Source organism: Sinocyclocheilus anshuiensis, unplaced genomic scaffold (genome assembly GCF_001515605.1).
Source record: "Sinocyclocheilus anshuiensis isolate Anshui unplaced genomic scaffold, SAMN03320099.WGS_v1.1 scaffold64, whole genome shotgun sequence".
Taxonomy (NCBI): domain Eukaryota; kingdom Metazoa; phylum Chordata; class Actinopteri; order Cypriniformes; family Cyprinidae; genus Sinocyclocheilus; species Sinocyclocheilus anshuiensis.
Genome location: NW_015557063.1, coordinates 407,854 through 431,666, shown reverse-complemented (window position 1 = coordinate 431,666; position 23,813 = coordinate 407,854). Strand labels below are relative to the sequence as shown.

The following is a 23,813-nucleotide window of genomic DNA, read 5'->3' as shown; positions in this document are numbered from 1 at the left end:
AGTGATACCTATTGGTCTTTATAGTTCTTTTGCACTTTAATCTGTGTAAAACTTATACATTTATATATTATACATTAACTTCATAAATTTTTCTGTATTGCTTTATTGCATTTAATAATTGCATGTTATAAGAAAAAAAGTTATTAAACCGGTTATACTGTATTATGACAACACTTTTTTTTAAAACTAAATTTCAATATCGTGATAATACCGTATACCGTGATAAAAGCACTAGCAATTAATCGCAACATGAAAATTTGATACCGGCATATCCCTAGTCTGAGTTTGATTCCACCCTGCTCTTCTATCAGTCCTATCTACTTAAGAAACCTGGTATCTGATCACAGAGGGTCAGGGAATCCGCAGACCGATGTTTATCTGTGAGAGCTGACAGTCCTAAACTCTCCAGCTTGTCATCAGTATTCCTGCCCTGGGGGAGGAAGGTTGGAGACTGACACTGAAGTCTTACCTGCAGTAGTGCGATGAACAAGAAAAAGGAATTTGCTGCTCTTCTGAACTGAGAGTACAGGAACCGAGGCAGGAACGTGAGGACATTGTACTTTGCAGTGCTGCAGAGAAAAGAGGAGAGGAAGTCAGAAATGTGGTTACATCCCAAGAATGACCACAATATAAAACCACCTGACATCATCTGCAGACTGGGCTGACAAAGTGTATCATCCATTCATTTCTCAGTTTTCAAATTTTAGTTGGTCACTATTATAAAAAGTGATATTGATAACCAGTAAGCATAACCATGATCACCAGCACGAATCAACATTCCTCCCCCTTGCCACACCCAGTTCAAAGCCCCAGTGTCAGGCTCAGTGCCAGCCTCAGACTCAAGCACAAACACACAGTGAGTGATGGAGAGAAGCAGTTAATGACCATAAAGAACAGCTAAGTTTGAGGAGGAGAGAGACTGGGCTGCAAAGAGCTCTGAATTTGAGTGAACTACGGTAGGAGCTAGCCAGAGCCTTCATCTCTCAAGACTGCCGACTGATTTACGCTCACATTAGGCCCAAGACAGCGAGGCCACTTCAGACTGAGATAAACGTACCACCTGCCTCTTTATCCACCCACTTGCCAAAAGAACAGCCAACCAAAAAAAAACAAAAAACACTAATTTCTATCAGAATATTAGTTTTTTTCACTATTCACTAATGATTCATATAATAAAATATAAAACAATACAATATAATACAATAAAATACAGTATTCTTAATGATAACTCTAATAAAATCGAATACATATGTAAAGTAATATTATATAATACAAACACAACAGAAAATTATGTGAAACAGAAAATACATTACTCCCAGCCCACCAAGAAACATCAGCATTTTTATGAATTAATACTTCTAATATAATATAGCATAATATAATATACAATAAAATATTATATTATATAAAATAAATATACAATACAATATTCACAGCTACCAAAAAAGCATTTCAATCAGAATACATAAAAAAAAAAATGACGCATGTGTTAAAATACAAATAATATAAAATACAATATGTACAATACAATGCACCACGTTGGAGAGACTGAGACAGTCTGTGAACGTTTCTAACATGGAAAGCGATACGAGTCCTCTCACTGTCTCTACGTTTCACTGATGCAGTCTTCACAGAGATCCTTATCAGACCACGGCACACCGTAGCACGGCAATTAGCAGCAGTGTACGAGATGGAAAGTTCTGTCAGGAGCCTGTCGTTCTCGCTTTTCTCCACTTTCTCTTGGCTAGTTTTCAGCTTTTGTTCAGTGTAGTTGCGTCAGGTAGCTAACAGCAGCTAACAGCTAGCTATACTGTTCTTCAGATAAAGAAACACATTTCCATGTTGCTGGGCAACTCAAATTCATGGAGGAGAGCAAGAGTGAAATATGACATCTCCATCTGTCCTCATACTCATCACCTAATTTAGACCTTTTTCAAAAAAATTCAATAAAATGGATTTAAAAAAAAACAACTTTACAAAAAAATGTAATACAATATCTAGGGGACAAATATAATAAAAACAAATAAGAGACAATCACTAGCAGCAATCACAAAGAACATTCTAACTTCATAGTAACATGCAAGCATCCACTCAAAACACCTTAGCAACTGCATAGCAATGGTACCACCTACAAGTTTTGGACCGATAAGCACCATTCAAGTTTTCCAGTTTTTAGAGCAATTGTTACTGTTGTAAAATCAAATGAATCATTGTCAAACAATATATGAAGTTCTTCAGAATAAACATTTTACTGAACGTGGTTGCTAATGTAAAGTTCATTTAACAATAATAACGATCATTTTGATGGATGTTATAAACTCAACGTGATGTGCTTTCTCACGGTGGTGCCGAGAGAGCTGACCTGCGTCTCTCCTTCAATTTCCTCTACACGACCCCAGAAACCAGATCTAGGTCTGCTTCTAGACCTCAGCTGGCTGCTTAACCCACACGCTCAGCTCGTTTAGCACTACTTAGCGTCATCATGCTTTTAAACAAACATGTATCGCACACGAGGGCTTCAGGATGCTGGCTCATCAGGCAGTCACTGGGGTGACTAGTGTAAGCGCTCATCAAAATGAACCTCAGGGTTCAGCCACGTGCTGTTAATCATTTTGATGGAGAGAAGGTTGTGGCATTGTTGGTGGTGGCGTATTTACAAACGCATCCACAGCTGTTTTGTCTTCCTAAGGCACACAGTGTGAGGAGCAAACATGCTTTTTTGGTTTAAAAAAAGGGCTGTGTTAGGAGATATGTTAATAATATTTGTTTGCTTCAGGTGTAAATTGGTGTAATTTAATATAACTTCGCATGCGCACTATTCCCAACTCCAGAATGTTGGGTTTGTTCAGGTAAAGCAAATGTTAGTATTTTGTTCAAGTGATCCCTCTTCCTTGTAGACTGGTTTGCTAGTCCTGATTGTACAGTACAACAGCAATGCTATGGGTAGCAGTTTGGCCGATCAGCTCTGATAGGAAAGGTCTACCAAGGGTAACAACTTGAACTTGACCTACAGTTCATATCAGCCACACAATGGACTATGTATATTAAAGGTGCACTAAGCAATATTTGAAAAACGCTTTTGACCATAGTGTCGGACCGAGTCCCAAAACACACTCGCTGCCAATCAGCAGTAAGGGGTGTGTCTAGTAATGATAGGGAGATGAGAGCGCTCAGTGAGTGCACAGGACGGATATTAGCAGATCGACTATAGATAGCGAGAGATGGCAGATATAAAAAAATAAAATAAAAAAAAAGAGGAATATTTCGGAGGAACAAAACATTATAAAGAAGGTATTCGATCAGGCAAGAGGTAGGACCTGTGTAAATATTGGAGCAGCTTTCCAGCGGTGGAGAGAACTCAAGGAGCAGGAAGGCCTGGAATCGGACGCCGAGGTTGCTTTGTTTTTTCTTGATGGGTGACGATGTCTTCCACATGAAACGGAGCTAAACCATTCAACACACGATACTACCAAACACATTCGACCTGAATTACCATACATCGTTAGACTTAATCTAACACATACAGCTCTCAAAGTAGTCCATGACATATAGTTTTGCAATAAAGAAGTTAAATGTACCATTTAGACATTATTTATCATTCATGACACAAATCCAGGTCAATTATGAAAACTACAGTCAATGTTGTTGACCTGTTTTGGCAGCTTAATGTCACAAGCACATGAACTTACAGTACAACTGATGTTTACATATCATCACCACAACAGTTCTGGAAAAAAAATCCCTTTCAAAATTAAATGTAGAGTTAATAACAGAGGGGACTTTTAAAAGTTTTTTTATTCTCACCCAGGCTGCATTTATTTGACAGAAAACAGTTATTTTTAATTGTAATATTATTTCAGAAAATTACTGCTGTTTTTACTGTATTTTTGATTTTAATACATTTTAAAATGAAATTTAGTCCTGCCAAGGCAAAGCTGAATTTTCACATAATCCATATGTTAATTAGCGTATTCCTGCCATCATTGTCATATTTGCAGTCTGTCTATTGCCAGCTCTTTACATTTGTTGGCTTCATTCCTACTCTCTGTGCTCACATACTTATGTCTTTACAGTCACTTTCAATTTAATGTGCCCTTACTGAATAAAAAAAAAAACATACTGACCCAAAACTTTTGAACAGTAGTGTGTCTTTTTGGATGAGTAAATACTTTATTCCAAAAACAGTTTTTTTTCCCCCCTCAATTTTTAAAAAACTTTTTTTTTAGTTTGAATCAAATGTTGTAATGTAGTGATTCATTTTGAAGCAGTGTGCTTTGGTTCAAGGCTCTTTATTGAACAAGAAAAATGAAATGGAAAAACTTCCAGAAGCAAGGCTACAGAGAAATAGGTGGTCACGGTTGCAGTCGGTATTAAAGGTCCCATATTTTATACCTTTCTGGAGTTTTATTTTAGGTTTTGATGTCCTTAAGAATATATATGTGGACAGAAACGATCGTCAAAAATGCTCGCGTTTGCTATTAAAAATAGTTGCCTGCTGAAATTGAAATGTATATACATCTTCATCATGACTAGATAGACACGGTGAGTTTGTCTTTATACACGTCTGTTTGTCTGAACAAACAGTTTGTCTGAATACACGTTAGATGTGATCCACCTCATAGTAACAATCCTGTCAGATCGTCCATCCTTTGAGTGAAAGTGTAACCTTACAGGTCGGCCGATCTGGTTTCGTGGTTAAAGTTAACCTTTTCGACAAGTTTCTCTGTTGTCGTTGCTCAGCAATAGCATGGACGCGATGTTGTCTTGGAGTTTGGCAATAGGAGAGTGGGACGGTGGGCGGTGCTCGGGGTGGTGACTGAAGGTGGTGACTGTGTAGTTCTGACGTCAACTTTTTACGGAAGTCACAACGGTTCGTGAAAAATCACAGCTACTTTAAGCAGGCTGTGTGAATTTTACTGTGGACTGACTGTTTTGAAACTTATATGGTAGTTACATAGCACCTAGACCTCAGTTATCATGAAAAAAGCCAGGAAATTTCAGTTTTGAAAATATGGGACCTTTAACCATATTGGCCTAACCTGATAAATGACAAATGCCAACTAAGGCAGTATGTGAAGGTTATCCAGTCACAAAGGAGGTCATTTACATACAGATATCTATAGAGCAGCAAAAGGAGTGGGAAATTCTCATGCAAAACTAAATAAATAGATTTTTGATGCAAGAAACTTTAACTTTATAATTGGGATGGAGTTTAATTAAAAAAAAAGCTACAAAAGTACAAACTACAGATTCTTTTAAATTACTGACTTCTTATTTTACTTAAGGAACACAACAAGCATTTTTATGCTATATTAAGTGTTACTGTTTCAAGAACAAATGCACAAGGAAATATCTTGACCCTTGCGTGTGATCTTTCTAAAGGAACACCCATTATGAGCTAAATGTGACTGTAACCCATTAAAACTAAAGCCTGTTTTCTTCTCATGGCAGTTTACATGTAATAAAATACAAACATATAAAAGCAAGCACTCCCCAGCCTCTCAAACTGCAGGAATGCAAACATCTGACAGAGAAGCCAACCGTTTAAAACTACTGATTTATCTGTTGCATGAAAGGCAGCTCTCAATATACTGTAAAGCTAAAAGCACAGTCCAGATATGAGACGGCATGTTGTTCCTCCCTGCATTAATCAGAGGACGGCATTATTAGTGAGTAATTATGCTCTTGTCAGACTGCAGTGGCCGTTATGATCACTAGATGGAACTATCAAATGCTTTTGGGTTTCAGTACTGAAGGTCTGCAGTCTGAGTGACATGACACCTGGATGACTGCTCTCTCACTGCAGGATGAAAGAAAAACCACCAAGCATCTTAGACCAATCACATCGGATTCAATTCACAAACAATACTAAAATATTTGTCAGTTCAAATCAGTTCATTTCCCTGATTTAAGATGATCTTTTGAGGGCGAGTAAATAATTACACAATTGTAATTTTTTAAAACTACTTAAAGGTAATTCAGAGTGTGATTGAGCAGATATCAGATATTAACTGCAGCTGCTCCTACCTCCTCTCTGCCTACCATACATCACTATGAGTCCATTTGTAACTTGGACACTGTGAGCCATTTTGGCAACTGGAACACAGCGACACTTTTTCAAAACCATCTTCATCCATCCATCCCTGCATGGCAGTACAGTCTGTTCAACAGTTTTATAACACTTTTGTTTTTGTTTCTGTGACATTAGATATGAGTTCTGTTCTGAATCCAACTGAATTGCCTTGCTGCCTACGCTACAGTTCAAAAAGTTTGGGGACAGTAAGATTTTTTAAATGTTTTTTTAGAAAGAAGTGTCTTATGCTCACTAAGGCTGCATTTATTTGATAAAAATTTCACAGCAATTCTGTGAAATAATATTACAATTTAAAACAACTGTTTTCTATTTAAATATACTTTAAGATGTAATTTATTCCTGTGAAGGCAAAGCTGAACCAGCAGCCATAACACCAGTGTCAGTGTCTTACAGTCACATGATTCTTCAGAAATCACTCTAATATGTTGATTTGGAGCTCAAGAAACATGTTGAAAATAGTTGTGCTGCTTAATATTTTTGTGAAAACCATGATACATTATTTTTTCAGGATTCTTTGAATAATAATAAAAAAAATCAAAAGAACAGCATTTATTTTAAAGATGTTTTTTGTAATTCTGTAAAGGTCTTTACAGTCCCTTTTCATCAATTTATTGCATTCTTGCTAAATAAAAGTATTAATCATGAGATTAAACTACACAAACAATTATTAGGTCAAATAATACATGTATTTACACTTACAAACTTTTAATCAATAAATCTCAGTTTTAAATAAGTTTTTGTAATCAATATTTCACCTGCTTCATCCACCATCTTGGATTTCATCATCCCTGTGGTCACCATGAAGGCCTGTTCAGCCCTTGTTTGATATTTACTCAATATACAAAGCACAGGACACGTACCTGACACGATTATTGCAGAACTTGGTAAACTGGGGCTGACTGATAAAGATTAGTCTGGAATCTTCTTGGTCTGCTAGAGAAGTCTTTTCTGATGTGTCTTCTGTCTTTTCATAACCTAAGACAAGAGAAAAGGGAGAGACAGGGAGGAATAAAGCCAAATGCAATATAAAGCATGCAAAAATGGAGCATTTAAATATTATGAAATATCAGCCTTTGTTTTATAAAAGCAACAGCTATTTATACCACACAGATCAGATCTCCCAGCCACTGAAAACAAACTGCCTTTAATAAGATTACATTAAAGATCATCTTTAACAAGTGTCAGACCCTGAGGAGCTAAAGACTTGACCTATAACCGCTAGAAGCTTTTCTGCAGCATACAGTAGCTTAGAGCTGCTGACATTAAGAGGATCCTAAATCACTCAAATTAAAGAAAAACTATTAAATACATTTACAAATAAGCAATGTATAACTAACTAAATCAAAAATCAATTTTATATATATATAAAAAAAAAAACCCACATAAATCTTGTAAATCTAAATGTTAATATCTATCCTGTTCCCTAGAGTTCAGATCTCCAGGTAGATTAAGTCATTATTAGGGCTGGTGACAGTCAGTGGAAAAAGAAATGCGAGATATTACAGGCACACTGAGCCCAAGGGAACAGATGAGTGAAAGAAGGGCAGCTCAAACATATTCGCCTGCAGGCATACACACACACACACACACACACACACACACACACACACACACACACACACGCTAAGTCTATTACAGACCACACTTTAACTGGCTTAAGATAATACAGTTTGCAACTAATTTAGAGCATGGAAGAAAAAAGAAAACTTTTGTGGTATCCACACAACTTACAAACCTTATGAACTTTCACCAAATTCTTATTCACATCAAAGTGAAAAATCGTGCTAAAATCGTGCAGTGTGAACTCGGCATTAGTCAAAAGTTATTAACCTATTAACAGTTATTACGACTGTCCAACAATTTGGAAAATTCTAATAAAAATTGTGGTCAAAATCACAATCCATAAGTTCCATATAAATAAACAGCAGTCAATCAAAACCAAAAGTGAAATTTCAAATGAAAAAGACTGCATTGTCATTTATGGGTGAACTATTCCTAAAAAAAAACAAAAAACAAACACCCTTATACCTGCTTGTTTTATCAGAACAATCTGGGCAAGGTGAGAGTACATTGTGTAAAATCATCATCAGTGAAGGGTGTGTAAGTCGAAACATATCTTGACAACAGAAATGTTTCACCTAAACAGACTAATTGTTTAAGAAGATTAACATACTCCCTTTAAAGGAGTTTCCCTTTACAGAGCTGGTTTACCTGTTCCCCGTATTTGACATTAGCACTAACACAACACGGCTAAAGCCGAGACTGAATGCTTCACCTACTGAACATTTCTGTGGCATACTAAACAAAGAGGTCAAGGCTAAAAGCTTGAACATATTTTTAAAGGTTTGTGTGTGTGAGAGAGCAAAAAAAAAAAGTGAAAAAGGAAGATATAGACATTAGAGAGGTTAAACATAAAATGTCTATGCTGAAAGTGATGAAGACACATTGAGGAAGCGAGACCTGCAAGTGTTAGCTGTATGTGTGATAGAGGGTGGGTTTTATTATATTATGTATTATATTATATAAACTATTATAAATATATAAACATACACAGAGTCACATATATAAAAAAGTAAACTAAGCATTGTCCCTTGTGCATGCAAGCTTAAGAATAAGATCCAGCTTGACTGCATCTAGAACCACACAATGCCCTTCTCAGTGAAATGACTCCCCATGTGTAAACACAACAGCCCCATTCATGACAGTGCTCAATAAATAATTAATAGTTGCGCTGATAAATAATGCAGATGGCACATGGTGAAGTGGCTACACTCATCTGAGGATCACTGTTATTAAAACAACAGCGGGAAGCAATATGAGAATGAGAGCAGCAAAAGATTAAACACATTCAAACTGGTGCACCTAACAGAAAATGATGTGCTGTCAGTACCACCCTTTACTTTTGACCTCTTGACCTCAATTAAAATCAAATACGACCATAAAACTCTGTTGTTAGACCTAAATCCAATTTACAAGCCTGTGGATGCAGAACCCAAAACCATGAATGCACTGTTTGTTTTTAACAGCCGGAGGTGTGACATGAGCACATGTTCATCATCAGTGAGCAATTCAATGAATTTGGGGAGTTAACCGCCGCTCCTTTATAGGCAAAATATTGCTCCATTTGTTTGAGCATCCTGGCTCAATCAATGGTGTGAGTCTGGGTGGGAGTCACAGGACTCTGTTTGACCAACCCATGGAATACAAGGGGAGTGTTCGAAGAACAATTTTTGCAATTTCATGTTGCTGATGCTAGTGGTGCAGAAAATACTTTACCTTTATCTTTAAGAAACTGCCAGAGTCTGAGCCGCTATCTTCTGATAATTTAAAGATTTTCTGAGATGTCATCTTTGCAAACACAAGTGTGTTGTTGTGGGCAACCATCTGCAGTGATGCAGTGCAGCCGATGACACGTTACAGGAAGTAAGCATACACAAAAAGACACCTGACAGAACAAAACAAACAAGCTTTTCAGGAACAAATGTACCCACTCCACTAGATAACATCAATTCTGCTTTATAATGGAATTTTTTTTTCTTTTTTTTTCTTTTCATAACCGGATCTTAAAAAAAAATAAAAAATAAAATAAAAATTATATATATTATATATATATAATAGTGGCTTGTTTTACTGTCAGGGAGTACACAAGACTACATAAAAAAGTAAAAAAAAAAAACAATGTCATACACAAATGTATTACCAAAAAAGATGGTAAATCAAATCAATTTATAAAACTTTATTTATTTATTTATTAATAAAACAATTTAATGTCAGCAGCTATCTTTATGGTGAAAACAGAATAATTAACAAAATTCATACAATTAACAAAAAGCTATAAAAGACATTTAAGGTTAATACTGGACAAAAATAATCTAAAATACAATCAGGTGATACTTTTTCAAATAAATCAATCAGTTAAATATCTCTGAATAAAATCGTTGTCTGTTTTTGTTTAAAAAAAAAATGTACAGTCCAACAAAAAATGTTTAACAGTCATTGTAGTTTGACAAGGAAGGCATAATGGTGGTGGTTCACCTTTTAATAAATAACTATGTATGATGCGTCCTAAGCGACACCTAGTATAGGGCTGGGTAAAAAATATCGATATCTCGATATTAATCGATTCTCTTTTTTACAGAACGATATAGATTCTTAAATCCCAAGAATAGATTAGTCTAGTCTGTTTTCAGTTAATGGACGGAGCATTGAAGGACACTTCCCATCCAAAAAACTCACAATAAGCATTGGGCTTTGGTGCTTTTAATATGAAACAAAGTCCCAGGTTTCAATTCATGTCCATTGTATTGCAGTATTTAAACAATAAATGCCGTTTTGGCGCTGTTTAATGTGGAGTGACAGATCGCTGTAGCACCTCAGTTCAACAGACGCAGCAGCGCGTGGCGCACGTGAACTAGTCATCTCCTCCACATTAATACCAGCTTCAGCACAAAATAAACATGACTAAACGTCCAAAGGTAAGTTAAAAGAAAGAGTACAACTTTACAATCTGTATCCTGTCTCATGTAATCGCTCAATTAGTGTTTCAGCCGCGCAAAGACGTCAATATAAACAACGTCTTGCAAACAATGTCACGTTACGTCACATTTACCTCAGAAACAAACATATTCGGTGACCATAAACCGAGCATTACATAAAAATGTCATTTTAACATTAGTGTAATCATTTTAACATGAGTTTAGGAACTGAATAATAAAAAGGAAAAATAAAACCCCGCTTAGTATTTACTCTTTGAATTCAATATGCACTGATTCTTATTTAAGCTACAAAAGTTATTTAGGTAAGAGCAGTGAGTGATTTTCTCTTTGTCTTTTGTTCATGGCCCCAAATATTGCAAGCTGTAGCGATATGCATATTGCGATATGTACATTTGCGATATTTCGATAATTTCGATATATTGCACAGCCCTAGTACTAGTGGTCGACCGATATGTGTTTTTTGACAGCCAATGCCGATGCCGATATCGTGGAAAGCAGGGTGGCCGATATAAAGCAGATATAATTTAATTTGAATTAATATTCAAGAAATTTAAAATCATTTGAAAGTGGATTAAAAAATAAATGTGTAAAATAAACATACTTATACTTTAGATGACAAAGTATTTTTCACAAATAAATATTTAATAAAAATATAATTAAAAAGTAAGTAAACACTGTAACCAACAGGGCACTCAGTATTCTGGCAAGTTTGTGTGCATTGGGAATCATATTTTTTCAAATAAAGCCAAGGTAACACTCATTTTACATACAGCACACAGTGAAAATTACATGAATATGACAGTGGACAAATGCATAAAACGCAGCATAATTTGAAATCACGAGTTTACGATTGCGCGTCTTCAGTGAAGCTGAACTCTCCTCCTGACAGCATTCAATTCACATGGACCGACTGTCACGCAGAGAACAGGCGATCATGCAGGATACAAATGCATACTTCACGATCTCACAGCTGGATTCGACTAAGTTTGCAAGGTTTGTGAAATTAAATGTTCATTATTCATTCAAAGATTTGTTTAAATGATATAAATGCATATTTGCTGAAAGCTGACGGCAAACGAGACAGTATTATAATGTTTGCCTTTCTATTACTAATAACATAACACTTTGTATACATTTTAATTCCTTTGTTTAACCCTTCTATCTGATTATTAGACAGACTTCTATCCGTATTAGACAAAACTGTTAACGACGACGGCGAACAAGCGGGAGAATGTGAGTACTGTATGCCAAAATGCCAAATATCGGCCGATATATCGGCCTTGGCGATATATTGGTCGACCCCTACTGAGTACCGATTTCTTGTCATGTTGATCGGCCGATACCGATGCCGATTCTGATGCTTCAAGCTTTATATAGACCATTTCATCGGGCGCACGCGCCTGGCCCGAAGTTAACTTCCGGTCTGTGTTTGTTTATCAGTCTGGCTATGGCGCCGGCTACAAACGCAGTTAAAGTTAAGGTGATGGGTAGACTGAAGTTGGGCTCAGGTGGTTGTGCTGTGGGATGTGTTTCCCATACATTTATTTATTTGTGACGCTGGCCACAATATCAAAACTGACGGATTTTCCAAAAGGCTTCATTGAATAAACATGAGCACGTACTGCACGTTTAAAAATCAAAACTCAAAAAAATAAAAAAAATGTGTGTGTGGGTGTGTGTTTTTCGTTCACCTGATTCGGAAGTTGCAGTGACAGAAACGGTGACATTCCAGATCAAGTTTGAAAGGAGTAAAGCCTGTGTTAATGCTATTGAGTAGGCCTAGGCTAATATGGCCAAAGATGATATTTTGTTTTATAAATGTTCATTTAAAAGCAGCCCACGATCAGCGTATTATGTTACCGTTATCCCTTACGTCTCCGATGAGGTTTTGTTCCATCCTCCACGCTGTGACAACTCACTAAAGACTATTTTTAGCCAAGCAGCGCGGAGAGCCGCTTCAGAAACATGCCGCAGCTGGCTGGTATTAAACACAAGCACTGACTAGAGCGTCGGCGATCAGCTCCGGTGCCCGTGGAACTGTAACGCGCCGCAGACATGTGCAGTGAGGTGCAGATCAGCTCTAACGTCACTGAATCTGCTGTTAAAAATGAACCATCTATTCATCATATCATCATGCAAAACATACACGACAAATAGCAAATTTTGAATTGTTTCTCGAAACGTCACAGCATTTCCACACCGGCGATGACATGACTGTGGCGCCAAATCATTTATGTCCCCACGCATCATGTACATCGTCACACGTTGACGTCATCAAATTGCGATCGGTTCGTGAGATCAGCCAAGTTAGTGAGTACCGATCGAGTCATAAAATGTGATTATCGGCCGATACCGATCTCCGGCCGATCGATCGGAGCATCCCTATTATTATGTAATTGTAACTTTATTATTTAAAAAACGTATCTGTGTAATTTTAACAGTTGTATGCTATAGCTTACAAATCAGTCAATTTTAACCTTCAATATTATAGTAATGCAGTACCAAATGACTCATGTATATTTTACAGCATTAGTTGAGAGATTTTTTTTCCTTAAGAAAATTTGGCAAGTACTGTACCTGATATATATCCAAAATAATCGATATTGAATCGAATCGAAAGCTTGTGAATGAGAATCGAATTGAATCGAATCGTGAAATTTGTGTCAAAACCCAGCCCTAACCTAGTATAAACAATTTAATCATACCTAGATTTTAAATTAATAAAAAACCTTCTTATACTAAGATTTATTTCATTTATCTTATTTCAGTGGCATTCATCCCATTCCATCTGCCACGTTATTAATATAAGATTTTATAAATAGTCTAATATCAGAGGGTAGAATTTGACACGCTGAAATATTTAAGTTGAGAGCCTCCTTTGCAGTGATGTCTGCCTTCTTGTTACCAGATAAGCTAATATGACATGAAACCCAGCAGAAAAGATATTGAAGTTTTTCTTGCATAAAATATCTACTTTAGCTAAGATACTTATAATTATGGGATGGTCAGTCTTTATAGATTCAAGTACCTGAAGGCAGGATTTTGAATTTACAATTTAATAAATTACAATTTAATAACTTATTTTATTTTTTGGCAATGTGCTGCCAAAACATGGATGAAAAAATGTATATGTGATAGTTGTTCAAATGTAATGGTGAAATGCTCTTTAAGTGAACTCTCATAGCAGCTCTGAGGATGAAGTTCATGTGTTCACATCATCAGTGAGAAAACACCATGAGCTTCATTCTTTCTGAAATATGTGTAGCAGATGAAACGGCGAAGTTCATTCACAAAGAGACTTCATATTTAAATTCAAATTTTAAATGAACCTTTTTACGGTTAAAAAAAACTTTACGGTTTCATATTTACAGACACTAGTGCATATCACAATCGGACTCATTGTACAGTCCAACATTTTACTTATTCATCCAAAATTTGCCAAATTCTGTGACATTCTCACTTTATTTTTTTTAACACTTTTGGAAAGCCACAGCTGCCCCAGCACAAACAGCACATCATCATCGAGCCGTAAACTTGGGTCACTTTGGCCGAGCTCTAAACTGAAATCGGCAGTGATTGATCGGCTCAACGGCGCCGCCCTCATGGCTGCACAGACAACAGGTGAAGCAGGCACCACAGAAATAAATAAACAGTCATGCAGACTCCATGCTTTTGGGGGTTACTACACACGTTTACCCTGCTTATTAGAGACATGCACGACTCAAATGATACGAAAACATTCATCCTCATGCTTTTGTGCATCCCTTGTTGTTCTGCGATGTGAGTCAACAGGTATGTTCTTGATCACATTCACTCTGTTCTGTCATCTATCCAACCATGACGATGAATGAAAATAACACAGATAGGAAGAGAACGAGAGAAAAATCACAGACATAAATCATTAATCTAAGAGCCATGATTCACAATATGCGTAATGACGTGCTGAGGGCAGCAGCTGAGGGGGGAGTGATCAAGGCCAAGGGTTTTCAATTAAGCAAGAGTACTTAAGGGATTATAAACACGAGTTTAAAAAAAAAACTGTTTGCTCTTTAGGGCTGAAAGAGTCTGGTTCAAACAGGAGGGATTTCCCTGCTGAGACGGAGGGTGCTCTCTGTAGGCGTAGTACAGTGGGCAGTGGGGCGGAAAGGATGGAGAGCTGAGGAGATACATGACATACAGCGGCAGAGAGGAAAACGTGAAAAGAGGAATTCCGAATGGCACGGATACACGTGGGCTGTGAGTCAGGAGGCTAACGGGTGACCAGAGGCTCTGATCTCAATGCTCTCTCACATTTGGAGGTTGATGTTACAGAGTTAAGTGAGGAGGGAGGCCCAAGTCTAAGAGAATGTGAGAAGATGCACATTTTGGTCAAATTGAAAATTAGAGGACTAGGGCAAGAATTCACACTATTACGTCTGGGTTTTTTTTTTGTTTTGGATGGAAATCATTGTGAAGGAGTAAAAAATAATAATAATAATAATAATAAAATACTGGATGCACTAAAGAATCTGTAAATCAGCACTGCAAAACATTGGCAAGAAAACTTCTATGTACTTCTATGAAGCCATCCTTGCATGTCACTCTTAAAAACAGTGCAACTAGTTCACAACAAATGTCCAAATCACTTTTAAGGTGCTTTAACTGATTTTTAGTCAAAATTTCCGACAAAAAAAAAGGTCCATTGACACTACTGTAGCCAATGTATGAAGCATTTATTACTGACATATTGCTACCAGAGGACTCTGGCACTTGTACCCTAGTGGAAACTTTAATTCTCATATTACACAAACACAACTTCCAGATATTGCAGTGGTACAGTTTAGTTAGGAAACGACTGTCCTGCATCTTGATTGCCGAATCTGAAGACGGAAATTTGATAAGAAGCTTTCAAAGGCTTTTTGCCAGTAAGTTTGTGCGCTCCAAGAATTGAGTGACAACACACTGGAAATTAGATTAAACGGAAACACATCTGCTTACATCGATATCCACAAGTTCCAGCACAACTCCCGTCAATCTTTGGCTCTGAAGAACCTTTGACACACGGAGCATTTAAATCCCAGTGCAGTGCTAGGACTTGGCTGCATAACCCGTGTTATTTTAAGTAATACTAAAGCTACAACTAAAACTATTAAAAATCTATTTTTCCCCCAAATTAAAATAAAGCTGAAATAAAATCTAAATATTAGATAAAAACTTTTAGATATATTTAGAAATACCTTTGCAATTAACATAAATAAAATAAGTTGAAGTATTAAAATTACTAAAACTGAAACAAAAATAAAGCTAAATAGAAAATAGAAAGATTAAAAAAGCACAAAAACCAAATAACGAAATTAAAACAAATTAAAATTAAAATGAAAACTGAAAATATAAAAAAGCCAATTCAAAATTAATAAAATACAATAATAGTATATAAATATTACTAAAATAACAATTGCGCTAACAAACATAATCCCCAGTGGGACTAAACATTACCAAAAGCAAGCTCCATGCTAAAACAGGAAAGCAGTGGTACGAGAAGTGTCACGAGAAGCTTTAAGAGGAACCCTGTATGAAAACAGCCCACTTGTTATGTTTCAGGACCCCTTCGTCCACCCCCTCGCCGACTTTCCTGGAATAGCTTTTCTATCATTTCTCAAGCTAAAAATAGTTCCCTTAACCTCCCCCTCAATGTTTTGATCAACAAGCCACCACACATCACATGTCCGGCCATCCTAGGCAAGTTACGCAATGGGCCACCCAAATGACGGCGCAAGATGAGAGGCTTATTGGATTCCCTGGGGCTCAGGAGGAACTTTCCAATAGCACAGGCTTATATAGGTAACCCAGCTGGAGCCTGAACTTCATCTGGCGTGATACTGGTGCTAATCCTGCTAGTGCTCTAGAGGTGCTGGTTATATGAGTCATGACTGGCCACTAAACAGCAGCAGATGCTAGCTCCAACAGTGCTAATGTAAGCCAACTGTGGGAATGAAACGGGACCAAATTATACACACTGTTGCTATTTAGGATATGGCTAATGGACACCATGACAACAATAGCATCAACATTAAAACGGCTCATATAAATTTCACCGGCATCTTCAACAGGTGTCCTCTGAATCTGTATGCAAGTCTTAAGGGCTTCCCCGTTTTACAGTCTAATCTTGGTGAGACGATTTGTAAATAAGCCATGAGGTGCTGCAGGGGCATAAATTAGGTCCAATCATTAAAGTAAAACCTTCAATCACCATCCTTGTTTGCGTAGGCAGAAAACTGAAAGCTAATGCAGTGCAGAGGAAATGTATAAGCCGGAAATGTTTCGCATTTCTTGGCAGGAGCAGAGCGGCTGGGGTCAAGACCCAGCCTGAACCAGAGCAGAGACAGCTGGCCCGGCAAATATGACAGCAGGAACTGGAGGTGAGACAAAGGGCATGACAATGGCATGCTGGGGGCAATCATCACATCATGGGACATAATTGAAAAAAAAAAGAAAAAAATATATATATTTTGTACATATAGTTTCTACAGTACTAATAAGAAAACGTAGCTAAAGTACTTTACATTTTTTACAAAAATGAACAGGAAACATGGCAGACACCTTTGTCAACAACAGTTTTTTTTTTTTAACCACTTACAGTACCACTCAGCAAATTTTTGGTGTCGGCAAATTTATTTATTTATTTTTTTAGAAATTATGTTTATTTAGCAAAAATGCATCAAATACAGTAAAGATATTTACATTCTTACAAAAGATTTTTATTTCAAATAAATACATTAAATTAATCACAAATACAGAAAAAAATGTTTCATGGTTTAACCAACATTTTTATTATTATTATTATTATTATTATTATTAATTTATATCATGTGACAATGTAGCTCAAATTCTGCTTTCCCATCACAGGAATGAATTACAAATATCTTTGTACAAATATCTTTTGGCAACACCAAATCAAATAATTAAAAAAAATGCAAGTTGGCAAAAATGGAGAAACCTGACTATAATTATGCGCCAGTTCAGACAACACACTGGAACTGGAAGGTCATGTCAACCATATTGCATTGTGGGTTCCAGGGTGCCATCTGGCTATTCCATGCAAACAGAAAATGTGCATATTGTGACCAGCATACTATTTCCTGCAGGAATTCTAAGAATGTTAGCATGCTATGCTATTCAAGGTTCATTGTACTAACTTTAACTTGACTGACAACAAGGTTTCTCGTCAAAGAAAATTATGAACATGATTTTTTTAAATAGAGGATCAGGGCAAATTTACAGAGGATTTTTCAACTTTGCCTGGAAAACCAACAACAAAGTAAGTCTGTAGATTAAGAGGGATTAGCGTTTATAATTAATGACTGCAGAAGGAGCTGAGAGAAAGGAGTAGGGCTGAACGATTAATTGCATTTGCGATAATATCGCGATATGAGAAAACACGATTTTTCAATCGCAGAGGCTGCGATTACACTCGGTCACGTGACACGCGAGAGTAAAGCGGTGTGTTCGACTTGAAGATCGATCGGTGTATGACATCAAAGTACGGTGAGAAAAAGCATAAGGAGACGTCCACGCTCTCTTGTAGCTTTCGCAGTACTTTGATGACACACCCATCGGTCTAAGCAGCGCTGCTTCAAGTCGAGCACGGGCCATCAGCAGAAAAAGAAAAGAAATAAAACAGTAAACAGCCAAAGGACGTAACTTAGAATGAGAGATGGATCGGATTGTGAAAGCGAAGCGAAAAGCCATAGATGAAGTCGAACAGACCCAGGCAGGTGCTGGTCATTCAAAAGCTAAATGCAGAAAATATGACGAGGCATATCTTGCTCTCGGCTTCATTCACCGTGTCTATACCGGACGCTACACATGTCGCGTCACGCCACAACAGCTCTACACTGGACGCGACAAAGCAACCGTTGCAAATCATTTTAACTTTGTGTCAGTATGTCATAAATAGAACAAGGCAGCAGTTTAATGTCGGGTTTTGTCGTGTCGCGTGTAGACAGCGTCACTGATTATAATGGTTCTACTGTATTTTGCAGCTCGTGTCCGGTGTAGACACGGTGTTTAAAGTCGTTGGTGAGGAGGAAAGCCTGTGTGTGTCCTATGCTTTAGCAGACAGCATGAAACCCACAAAAAATAAATAAACAGAGAGAATAATAATAATAACAACAACAACAGTTATTCTCTCCATGCTATTTTTCAATGTTTCAAGTGATCATAATGTTTAGTGAAATGATTTGGTAGTCTGAGGTGGGATGGGGATTCGGGAATGGGGGAGGGCAGATATTTTTATAGGTTTAAAGGGAGGTGCGACCAAAAAAGTTTGAGAACCACTACATGGTCTAAAGTTAACAGACAGTGTTTAGTGCAGTCCACATGTTTACATATGGTTTATTACAGTGACTTTGAATTACCTAAAGTAGTGTGGTAAAAGCAACAGATGTTTTTATATTTCTGCAATCTACATTAGTTTGTGTGATTTGTTACTGACTTTCATATTAATGTTTACACCAGGCTTATTTGTCAGTGCTTTATGTTGTCATAATTATTACATGCTTACAAGGTTGGAAGTTCAACAAATCAGTCAATATACTGTGATTGTAGTTGTTAAATAAAAATTCACATCAATTCATGCATCACTTAATTTCATCGTAACATATAGGCCTGGCCTGCAGAAAAGAACATTTATGTTTAATCTATCTAATAGTGTGTTGGTCATACTATACAATGATTTATAGCTCGTCTTTGTTGAATAATACAGAACATAAAGAGCTTTAAAAAATAATTGCATATTAAATCGCAATATTGGTAAACAAAAAAATTCGCAATTCGATTATTTTCCAAAATTGTTCAGCCCTAGAAAGGAGGGTCACAGGCTCAGAGTGAGGAGACAGCGGATGATGCAGTTACTCTGTTTTTCACACCCCTACGGAGATACAAACCGGAGAATAGGGGTGCTCCGATCAGGGTTTTTGAGGCTGATCACCGATCACAGAAAGCAGTGTCTGCCGATACCGATCTTTTTAAAGTCTTTTATCATTTATAACTATTTAGTGTGATACTCCAATCAGGATTTTTAGACATTTATTCAGGGCCTGAATTTCATTTTTGAAAATGGGGGGAATTCCCCTCTAGGTAACTTGTGAGAGGGGAAGCAACTTTCACACAGGAGTCCACTACTGATCCGTGGCTGTTTAACACAAACACAACATTTATCCATTATTTTGATTTCAAATTTAAACATTGTCTCTGAAAATGCTTTTTCAGCATTGCAATTCTTTTTTTTTTTACACAGTACAGTAATACACAGACATGTTTAAACACAATAAATATAAACAACACATTATTCAATGCTTTTTACTTTTGCATTTACTTCTAGATTTATATATTAAGTTGCTCAAGCAAGTGTCAAAACATTTACCATTGACAGAAATAGTCAGCTCTACTGCCTTTCCTTTTGCATTGAAATCTTTATTACAAGCAATCCTGCGGTTCATAAAGAACTTTCCTACCTCCACGAGTGCCATCTATTATTGCATTGTTGATCTAAAAGTGTTCTTTTCCTTTAAACCTAGCCAAAAAGCCATGCACATTACTCCACTCGAGCTCTTCTACATACAATAGTCTCTGTAAAGCTTGTAGTCGAAAAGTATTGATCCGATTTCTGATGTCTACAAGGCCTTGTCCTCCTTCTTGGGTTGACAAATACAAAGCAGGCCCAGGAATCCAGTGCTGGCCTGACCAAAAGAAGTCCACCAACTTTCTCTGTATATCCTTGATCAATTTATCAGGCGGCTCTAGCACATTCAGCTTGTGCCATAGCATAGAGGCAGCCAAATTGTTTATGACCAGGACTCTACCCCTATAGGATAGTTCAGGTAATAGCCAATTCCATTTAGACAACTTGGCTAACACCTTATCCAACATCCCTTCCCAATTCTTTTCCCTATAATTCTCTAAACCCAAAAAGACTCCTAAGATTTTAATACCTTCTGTTCCCCACTTCAATCCTCCTGGAATGTGAGGTATCCCACCATTCCTCCATTCACCCATTATAAACCCCTCACTTTTTCCCCAGTTTACCTTTGCAGAAGAAGCCTTTTCAAATAGAGTTAGGCTCTTACAAAGTGCTTGAATATCTTCTTGACCAGTTACAAAAACAGTTATGTCATCTGCATATGCAGACACAAAACATTTGACGTTTTCTGAAACATAAAAACCTCTCAAATTATTTCTCAAATTACATAACAGAGGTTCAATTACTAAACTATATAGCTGCCCTGAAAGAGGACACCCCTGCCTAATGCGTCTTTTAACAACTACTGGGCTACTCAACCCCCCTCCTCCTATCTTGATCAAAACAAATGCATTATTATACAACAACTTTATCCAAGCAATAATATTTTTCCCAAACCCAAAAGCTTCTAAAACCTCAAAAAGATATGCATGTCCAACACGATCAAAGGCTTTTTCTTGATCAATAGATAAAAACCCGACATCACAATTATTATTAATCGAAAATCAACAGGTTTTCCAAACGTCTCATCCATAAAATCATTTAACTCTTCCAACGAATATACTTGCTCACAGGTGATTTGTGAGAAATCAGATACATCCGAATAATCAGACTGAACACTTTCATCATCGTCATCATCCTCATTACCCACTTCCTTATCAGACCCCAACACTGTCTTTGGTAAAGGAAAATCACCACCACTTACAGCCTTCGATTCTACTACTTTTTTACTTTCAATTTCCATCTGGCCTACTACTGTTATCTCATCCACTGCTTCAATTTGCTGTAGAACCTGATTACTAAGAACTCCTCCATCAGTTACAACAGACTTACCAATTACATTCTCAACATTTTCCTGACATTGAACATTGCCAGAACTATTTCCATTCTGATTTTCACTATTGGACATTTTCCCATCAGTAAACTGTCCTTCTTGTTGGGAATTCCCTCCAATCTCAACTCCATTCTCAATATTTAGCGACTTAGCTTCCCTACTAATAGTTCCTTCCAACACTGTATTATTTGTTCTCTCAACCGAAACACTACTCGGGCCAGCCTCACTGTCTACTTCGCTTCTAAAAGGGCACGACAATTTTACCTGCCCAATTGAGCCGCATTCAAAACATCTAATTTCTCCAGCGCTAGCATATACCATATACGACTTACCATCAAAAACGCATCTAAATGAAACATTTAAATTCGGTGAATTCAGAAACATATACACCTGTCGTCTAAACGACAACACATGTTTCAAAGCCACATTCTTGCATCCAAGCGGGACCATTTTAATTCCACTTGCAAACTTCCCAAAACGTGAAAGTTCCCTTTCTATATCCGCATCGGGAATGAACGGCGGAACATTAGAAATCGTTACCCTTGTTGTTGGAGAAGCCAAGGGTTGTACTGGAATAAAATTCCCACTTACCGTAATTCCGCTTTCAACCAAACGATTAATAAGTAGTTCGTCTTTCAGGAAAACCACAACGGCCTTATTCATCCGAGACGCCGACACAATATTTCCATGTCCCACTCGTTCTCCTACATCCACTAGTACATCCTCAACCGCAACTCCTGCATTAGTAACACATCTAACCCCATGTCTGAGTGATAGGGATGACGCCTCCACTCTCAGGTGAGACGCCATCCCTCCCAAGCACGAGGCCGCCAGGCACCAAACTTACAACGAGCTGAGAGTTAGTTACAAACTAATTACAAAGTATGTTTTAGGTGCAATTTAAAGAAAAATGAATTAAAGATACCAAGAAAAGAAAACAATTTTTAAATTCTCACCACCACCTGACTCACCCTCCCCTACACTAACTCCCCACTTCCCAGCATGCACTGAGAGAGAGAGAGAGAGAGAGAGAGAGAGAGAGAGAGAGTTGATTCACTCACGCGGTTTGTGAAATTACGTCTCACACAAGGTTAAGTTATTTAATGAAGAAATATGAAGGCGAGTACCTCCACCTTAAGCATTATAATTATTTTACCCACGCCGGACAGAGACGGTGCCGCTGCATGTCGTGCTAAACCTCTCACGGCAGCGTCATCAGCTTGAGATCGTTTTTTTTAGATCGGCCTTTTTAGAGACCGCCAATCAATCATCCCAACATGATTATCGGCCGATAGTGATCGGTAGCCGATCAATCGGAGCACCCCTACCGGAGAATTAAGTAAAGGACAATGATGTCATGGATACGCCACTAAAATCAACCTAAATGAGCCCAAGCACCTTAATGCAGCAGTTATTTTCTCATAAACCACAAATCCTTCCTGTTGATCAAAAATGGAAAAAAAGAGGATATTGTGAATTCAATGGTGTAAGAAGTCAACGCAAACATTTCCACACATTTAATCAGTGTTAAGAAAGCTAGATTGGTAAACAACATTTACTACTCTGTAATTATCTGTAAAATTACAGTAGCTATGAAAAAGTATATCTTGCACTGATCTTGTTGATCAAACACAATTAAGCAACATTGTGAACAAGGATTGTAATGCACTTTTTATTTGGCCATTGCATTTTCAAAAAAGTGTCAAATTTGAAAGCATTAAAACAGAGGTTTTTATTGTTTTTTAATAGCATTTAAAGGGGTCATATGACGTTGCTAAAAAGAACATTAATTATTTTGTGTATTTGGTGTAATGAAATGTGTTTATGCGGTTTAAGGTTAAAAAAAAACATTATTTTCCACATACTGTATTGTTTCTCCTCTATGCCCCGCCTTTCTGAAACGTGTCGATTTTTACAAAGCTCATCGGTCTGAAAAGCAAGGTGCTCTGATTGGCCAGCTATCCAGTGCATTGTGATTGGCCGAATACCTCAAGCGTGTGACGGAAATGTTACGCCCCTTACCATATTGTGATGCCCTGTCCCGGCCGGAGCGACGAGACAAAAACATTAAAACCCATTATAAACGAGGCATTTGTTGCATCCAGTGGGGACGTAATTACGGATTATAATGACTTATACTGTCTTTTTACACATTGCATTGCATCGCGCCGCGTAAACATAAAACCATGTCTGCATTTGTGATCGGAGAAATGACAAACTACAAACGCTACTCTACATTGCTCTACTGTAGAGTAGAACGATATGAAAAATTATATCGTTGATAAATTATTTAGCTATATCGCCCAGCCCTAGTCTTTTTACGCGTTGCGTTGCATCGCGCTGCGTAAACATAAAACTATTTCTGCATTTGTGATCGGAGAAATGACAAAC

The 23,813-nt window shown here is 37.3% G+C and overlaps 1 protein-coding gene across 1 annotated transcript in view; it reads right to left on the bottom strand.

Moving 5' to 3' along the window:
• Nucleotides 1–23,813, bottom strand: part of LOC107676498 (phospholipid-transporting ATPase IA-like) — a 183,185-nt gene that overhangs the window by 119,050 nt on the left and 40,322 nt on the right. The window contains exons 2-3 of the mRNA XM_016471053.1: nt 6,955–7,069; nt 470–569 (exon numbers count right to left, since the gene is read on the bottom strand). Of these exons, the coding sequence (XP_016326539.1) occupies nt 470–569; nt 6,955–7,069 (215 nt within the window). The remainder of the gene's footprint in view (nt 1–469; nt 570–6,954; nt 7,070–23,813) is intronic.